The 7,044-nt window shown below is 59.9% G+C and overlaps 1 protein-coding gene across 3 annotated transcripts in view; it reads right to left on the bottom strand.

The window, feature by feature from the left end:
- Positions 1-4,498: 4,498 nt before the first annotated feature.
- MEGF6 (multiple EGF like domains 6) overlaps positions 4,499-7,044 on the bottom strand; it is an 88,586-nt gene continuing 86,040 nt past the window's right edge. For all 3 annotated transcript variants that reach the window (XM_078452526.2, XM_078452527.2, XM_078452528.2), the window contains 2 exons: positions 6,613-6,741; positions 4,499-5,123 (listed from right to left, as the gene is read on the bottom strand). In XM_078452526.2, coding sequence (XP_078308652.2) covers positions 5,059-5,123; positions 6,613-6,741 — 194 coding nt within the window. In that variant the 3' untranslated portion in view covers positions 4,499-5,058. The remainder of the gene's footprint in view (positions 5,124-6,612; positions 6,742-7,044) is intronic.

Genomic DNA, 7,044 nt, shown 5'->3' with positions numbered 1-7,044 from the left:
CTTAGCCTGAGGTGCCTTCCTGAGGGCGGGGCAGGCCAGCCGGGACCCCGCCCCTCCCAGAGATGGCTCTGATCTGCCCTCTAGCCCAGCTGAGGTCTCAAGACCCCAAACGACCCTTCCTCCATGGCAGTGCCCAGCACTGCCCCCCACCCCCGGATTCCTGGGGGTTCTTTGAACTCTGCCACACCTGCCCTGCTGGGGAGGGGTCTCCAGAAGCAATCTAGCCCAGCCCCTCCTCCCAGCCAGCTACCGCCCCTTTTGGGCCTGCTGCTGGGGTCGGTGGGCTTCCTAGGACATCAGCCAACCCCCGTGGGGCCCAGTGTGAACAGACACCGAGGTGTCCCCGCCCACCCACCTATTACAACCACTCCGAAACATTCCAAGGCCTTTCTGCAGGGCACCCCCCCCCACAATCCAGTGCCCCTGGCGGCTGGCGGGGACACCGTGGCCGGGCCCACAGCCCTGAAGACATCCAGTGCCCCTGGGTGTCCACGGCGGGACCCTAGCAGTGCCTGGGGCCCCCCAGTCCCTGAAACTCGATGGGAGCCCCCGTAGCCCCGACTCTTGCCCCTTCAACGCGCAGGTCAGTGTTTCCGCCCTTACCTCCGTTGGCCCTGGGCGTCCACAAATCTCGCTCACGTTGCCACCCCTGGTGACTGTCCGTATCCCCAAGATCGGACCCCCAACCCCAGCTGTCCCCTGCCGGGCCATCATGGAGCTCTCTGGGCACGGGGTCACATCAGACTGGGAGCTCTCCAGTCTGTTCTCCTAACTTGGTTCAGGGCTTCCCGCATCCTCTTGCCAGATTAATCTGCTGGCATTGACAGGTTTTCTTGGGGAGGTGAAGGGTGCCTTACTTTGCGTTGTTTCCTAGTTGGTCACGGCCTCCGCTGAAGCGCGATTGAGTTTTATAGGTTTTACACATTTCATATGCTATATACGATTTTTATGCCCCGCCCTGCTGATCCTTACTGGTCTGTCGGCCCTTTTCTGTTCCCTGGTCCTGCCCCCCGACCACCGAGCGGGGTTCCCTCCCCGCAGCCTCACATTCTAGTGTCTCGCTCGCACCAAGTGTGGCCCGAGCCACAGAGCTCTGCTGGGGCCTGGGGCAGGAGACACTCCGGCTTTCCACTCCTTCTGCAGTGTTTCCTGGGCCCTAGGGGGTCCGGCACTAAGCAAGCGGAGCCCCGTCTCCCGCACTGTGTTCTCCTGGGGCAGGACAGCCAGAGACGGGGGCTTTCGGGTCAGGGCCGGGGATGCAGATGATGCAGGCCACGGGGAGGGTGGGGGCGGGGTGCTAGGCGGGCAGGGCTGGCCAGCGTCGTGTCGCTTAGAGATCGGAACCCCCTCAGCTTCTCCACCAGACTCGAGAGAGATTCTCGGCACGTGACCACTGCCACCAAAGCTCCCTGCAGCCACCCGGGCCTCCAAGAACTCACCTCCTGAAGAGATGAACTGTATAGAATGTTCTTTCTGCTCCTGTCGGACAATCATCTGATTCGTCTCACAAACACGTCGAGGCATTTTGTGATGCTATGCTGTCCCGCCGTCTTCAGGGCAATTCACGTTGGATCAGGTTATTACTTTGCGAGCATTTTGGAGCGGTGCGTGTTTGGGATTAGGACTTGTGCACACCCGTGACGGATCTGTCATCTCCTGTGCTTGCCCCACTCTCACCTGGTTTCAGAACCAGGTTGCCATGGGCCTCACGGAATGAGGTGAGCTGCTTTTCAGTTTCAGAGAGCTTCCGGAACAATTCCCATTAGACAACTTCACGGGGCCTTGCAACTCTGGCACCAACCACCCGGACGGGCATTCGGCCAGGCCCTCCCGCGGGCGGCGGCTTCCGTTACTACTTGTATTTACTGAAGTTGTGGGTTTGTGCAAGTGTATATTTCCACCAGCACCAGTCCTGGCGTTTCGTATCTTCCCTCAAGACTTACCCACTTTTTAAAAATTCTGTTACTTAGGGGCCTGGGTGGCTCGGTCGGTTAAGCGTCCGACTCCGGCTCAGGTCACGATCTCACGGTCCGTGAGTTCGAGACCCGAGTCGGGCTCTATGCTGACAGCTCAGAGCCTGGAGCCTGTTTCGGATTCTGTGTCTCCCTCTCTCTCTGCCCCTCCCCTGTTCATGCTCTGTCTCTCTCTCTGTCTCAAAAAAATAAACGTTAAAAAAAAAATTTTAAATTCTGTTACTTATACGTAATCATTCTTAACATCATTTTTAGGTCTTCCTCTCTGTTGCGTCTGTAAGTTAGTCCTTCCTCCTGTATCTTCTCTTTGCGTTTAAAAATACTATCAAGGCGCGCCTGGGTGGCTCAGCCGGTTGAGTGTCCGAATTCAGCTCAGGTTATGATCTCAGTTTGTGGGTTTGAGCCCTGCGTCGGGCTGTGTGCCGACAGCTCGGAGCCTGGAGCCTGCTTCGGATTCTGGGTCTCCCTCTCTCTCTGCCCCTCCCCTGTTTGCTCGCTTGCTCTCTCAAAAATAAATAAAACATTAAAAAAATTTTTTTTAGTATCATCAGCCTTGCTAGTTTTTTTCTTCCTTATTCATCTTCAATGGAATTTTAGGCTTCTTAAGTGCCCCATCATTCTCCACTTGCTGAATGTAAAGTTTATATACACGAATATAAATTCTGTACATAAGAATATAAATATATGAACATAAGTTTACATATATACCACGCATGTTAAAGCTTATTAAAATTTTATCATTGCTTATGTCCTGTTTGTTTAATGTGCTTTTTTTTTTAAGGAACACGTTAAAATCACCCACCGTCAGTTTATTTCTACCCTGTTATAGGGTCACTTTTACGGACTTCAGAGCCTCTACTGTCTCGTGCATTTATCTGTACATGTATTTATAGAGTCACTTACGATGCTTTCTGCCCAGAAACGTTGAAACTCCTACCCCGGCTTTCTTTTGATTTATTTCGTAAGCTTATGTTTTTGTCCTTCGAGGCAGGTCTTTGACAGTTAAAGTACCACAGAATTAAGGTCTGACGCAACCCACGGATCAGTGTTTTGATGTCCTTTGTAACCACTTACAAGGCTTTGCTAATCTACCTTCTCACTCTGCTTTATTATTCCTCCTTCTCCACTTTCCACCGGAGATGACATTCCCTCCGGGCAGGAAGTGACCTAGCCTGTTACCACATGTCTGCACTCAGTTGCCCTCACCTGCCGCTGCGTGTGGCTTGCTGATGTCCCTCCCCACCCCTGCCACACACACTCTCGGGGTCTCTGCTGCCGGCTCATGGGAATACCTGATTCTGTTACCAGGTCATGCGGGAACCGTGGGGACATCTCACTGCACCTTCCTAGGCTTTCTCTCCTTGCTGGTGAGCGTCCGCTGAGTGCATCTTGAGATCAGGCTTTCGAGGGCTAACCCAGTGGGGACTTGGGAGACCCAAGAAGAACCCTGACTTTGTTTTCCAGACGCTTGAACAGTAACATCAATCTCGAGCGTCATCCGTGCTTTGAAAACAGCACCACGGTCCTCAATTCCCGAGTTTCTGCCGTCAAGTCTGACGTCACCAGGACTTCCCTTCTTTTCTGGGCGTCTTAGAGTCTCTCTTTGCCGGTGATTTTCTTAAAATTCTTGGGATCCTGGCTCTTCTACTTTTGTGTTATGCGTGGAGCGCTTCTGGTCTGAGACGGTTCACCTTCTGGCCGGACAACTTCTGTTGTTGCTTCCGTCATTTTTTCCCTCCTTGTTCCAGAACTTCAATTAGAAGGATGTTCACAACTCCCCTTGTTTCTGCTAACCGTCCTCTCCGGTCCCCTGTCCCCATCCCCTGTCCCCTCTAGGAGCCTCCCTGCCGCCTCCAGGCGCCGCCCACCCTGCACAGCTCCACCCCCAGCCTTCACGACCCGTCCTCCTGCGTCCTCCTGCGAACGCAGCTTCCTGCATCACGTCACCAATCTGTCCCCCCTTGTCCCTCCTGGGACTTTAAGACCTTAACACAGTGGCCCGTCCCTTTGATCTCCTCTGCCACGGGTTGTTCACTAGGTGTCTGCCTAAGGGGACAGGGTGGGTCACTTTGCTCCATGAGATGCTTTGCCCTGAGGGGATCAGCTAGCTAGGCTGGTGTCGAAGGGAAGGGCAGAGGGGCTACAGCCCCGACCCTAAGTGTCCGGCCTGACCATCTGGGTGCAGCCCACTCTACTGGATGTTCTTCACCCCTCCACCGTTTCTGCTCTGAAGACAGGAGGGGTGGGGTGCCCAGCCTGCGCCCCCTGCCACAGCACCCCTGCCCTCGGGCCAGCCTCCTCCGCGAGGGGCCCACGCACAGACCAGCCCCCTCGTGCCCCTCCAGGGCACCGGGAACCAGGACAAACTCCAACCCTCCTCGTGTGCCAGCCACACGCTGGGGGAGCGGGGGGGGGGGGGGGGGGCAGACGGGGCCTCCCGGTCAGGAGGGGATCCCCGTCCGAACACACTCATTGGGCGCACCCGGGAGGCCACCACAGTGAGCCCGAAGCAGGGAGCACACAGGTCACAAGGAAGCGACTGCTTCTTCCTTAAATTACTGGGTTTCACATGTACCAGAGTCCCCCACCCAGAGGCCCCTCAGAGCCCCAAGGTCCCGCATCAGGGTTTCATGGTGCAGGGGACGGGCAGCCTTTGGTGCCCAGGGTGCGGCGGGCGTGTCCAGCTGCCCATAAATACTTTTACATAAATACAGTGGGCTGCGGCTCCAGAAGAACAGGCCGGGCCACAGCAGTCCCAGGGCCTAGCACCAGAAGAACCAAAGAACCACCTCGGAGGGCAGGGGTCCCCTGCCGCACCTGCGCCCACACCTCAGTCCCCACCAGGGGAGGCGGGCTTGCTCAGCACGCACAGCCAGTAGGGCCGGTCCACTCGTCCGGGCTCCTTGCGGCTGGGCCGGCCAGGGCCTCCCTCCCCGTTCAGGCCGATCCTTGCAGAGCGAGGGGCTGCGTGGCTGCACACGGCCCTCGGGGACGAGGCTGCGGCTGGAGTCCTGGCCCACGGGCACCCTCCTCAGTCGTCGCCAGAGCACCTGGGAGACGGGCCTGCTTGACGGCTGCCTCTGCACTAGTGTTTCTGTGCCCTGCTGCTGAGCCCAGGTGCTGGTCCGTCAGAGGCCGGTTGCAAGGCCGCTGTAGGGGCAGGGGAAGGGAGGGTCAGCCCCGGGGCACGGGGAAACTCTCGACCCGGCCAGTTCTGGGCTCCCACTTCAGGTGTCCCCTCCTGCCTCTCCAGCTCCAGGCCGATGAAGGGGAGACAGCCCAGCCCTTCCCCCCCAGCTTCTGCACCGCCCCGTGTCTGAGGTCCAGATTCTGGCCTGCCCGCCACCCTGTGGGCCCCGGGTTATAAGTAAGTACGTGCACAATCCTCATCCCTCCTCTGGCCTCAGTCTCCTGGTAACAGACCAGTGACACCAGCAAATGCCTCTCTGCCACCTAGGCCTGTAGGGCCCTCCCTCTGCAAATGAAAGCCCCCAGTGCCCCCAGGCCAGTATCACGTTGGGCTGGGAAGAGGGACTTTGAGGCTGGATGGAGAGGGGTTTTACTAGAAGCTAGCCGCTCCACTCCAGGAAAGCGAGCAGGGCCCAGAACTGCAAGGCAGGGAGGCCTCGCCTCTCCTCCTTCGCACTGGGCTCAGGGGTGACACAGGTCCCAGACCCTTGCCACCTGTCCAGGCTGCTAGGACCGCCCTAGGGCCTGCGGCGCAATCCCACAGCCGACCACCAGGTGCCGCCATGGGTGACGCTGCGTCCCGAGCCGCAGCCCTGCAAGCCCCGCCTCCACCGCCCCGCCCCCATCCCGCCTCCCGTGAGACCCCGCCCCCGGGACTCCCAACACTCCTGGGCCCAGGGCGGCCTCAGAGAGGCTCCAAGGCACGCTTGCACAACATCCGGCCCGCATTTGGGGTTCCCAGCCGAGGACCTGTCTGGAATCCCCACCCAGCCTGGCTTCTGGCTTCACCTGTGTGCACAGCCCGTCCGCACGGGCCCCAGACGGGCCCCAGGCACGACCTTCTCAGCACACACAGCCCTTCCGCTCAGCAGGCTGGGTCTGGGCAAGCTGACGGCGGAACCCCAGGGGCACCGCAGAGCTCTGCCTGCAGACGCACGTCCCCCCAGGGGGCTGAGGGGCCAAGGTGCAGTTCCTGCACCCTCCCTCACTGCCTGGGGGTGCAGGCAGGCACCGACGTGCACATGGGCACGGGCACGCACCAGCGTGCACACACACGGGTTAGCATATAGACTGCAGCACACGCATGCACACACACACACACACGGGCGCACCATCACGCTCTGGTTCACACACGCAGGGCAAGGAGGGGAGGGGTGGAGGGCCAGGTCAGCGGATGCATTCAGCCCTGCCCCGGCGGTTGAGCCCACCCTTGCCGCGGTCTAGGGCCGCCGTGGGCGGCTGGCGTGGCAAAACCCGGCCCCACGGTCCGCACCTCGCCCATCAGCAGCCATACGGACAACAGGGCTACCCAGCTGGGATGGTGATGTCCTCGCAGGGGCGCCGTGTGTGGGGACGAGGGATGGGGCCCGCGCCAGGGGTGGGGTGGACGCCGGGGGTGGGGCTGAGAAGCATGTCGCCCTCCCTCCACCCCCTCGGGAGCCTGGCTCACCTTGCTGGCAGGTGGGCCCAGTGTAGCCGTCCACGCAGTGGCACTGCCCATTGACGGGGTCACAACCGGCCCCAGCTCCGCAGCTACAGCGCAAGGCACAGCCTGGCCCAAAGAAGCCCGGTCTGCAGTCTGCAGGCAGCACGAAGTAGGGGAGACAGGCCTGAGGGTCCGCCCACCTGCCCTGCCCAGGGGACCCAGGACCTCTATGCAGGAGCGTGAGGCAGCGGAGGCCCCAGGCCTTGCTTTTCCTGCCCCACGTGAGCTCCCACACCAGAAAGCGCCAGGTACCGGGTACCTGCCCGGCATCACCACCCCGCCCCCCGCTCGGCCCTGGGGCTGGCAGAGGGGGCCTGGCGGTCAGGGACGCCCCTCCCCGGGTCAAGCTGAGCGCACAACCGTGAGCTCATGTGTGCGGCCCCTCCTCCGTCCGGG

Source organism: Panthera onca, chromosome C1, assembly GCF_046562875.1.
Source record: "Panthera onca isolate mPanOnc1 chromosome C1, mPanOnc1 haplotype 2, whole genome shotgun sequence".
Lineage (NCBI taxonomy): Eukaryota > Metazoa > Chordata > Mammalia > Carnivora > Felidae > Panthera > Panthera onca.
The sequence above is the reverse complement of the archived record's forward strand: the minus strand, read 5'-3'. Positions and strand labels throughout refer to the sequence as shown.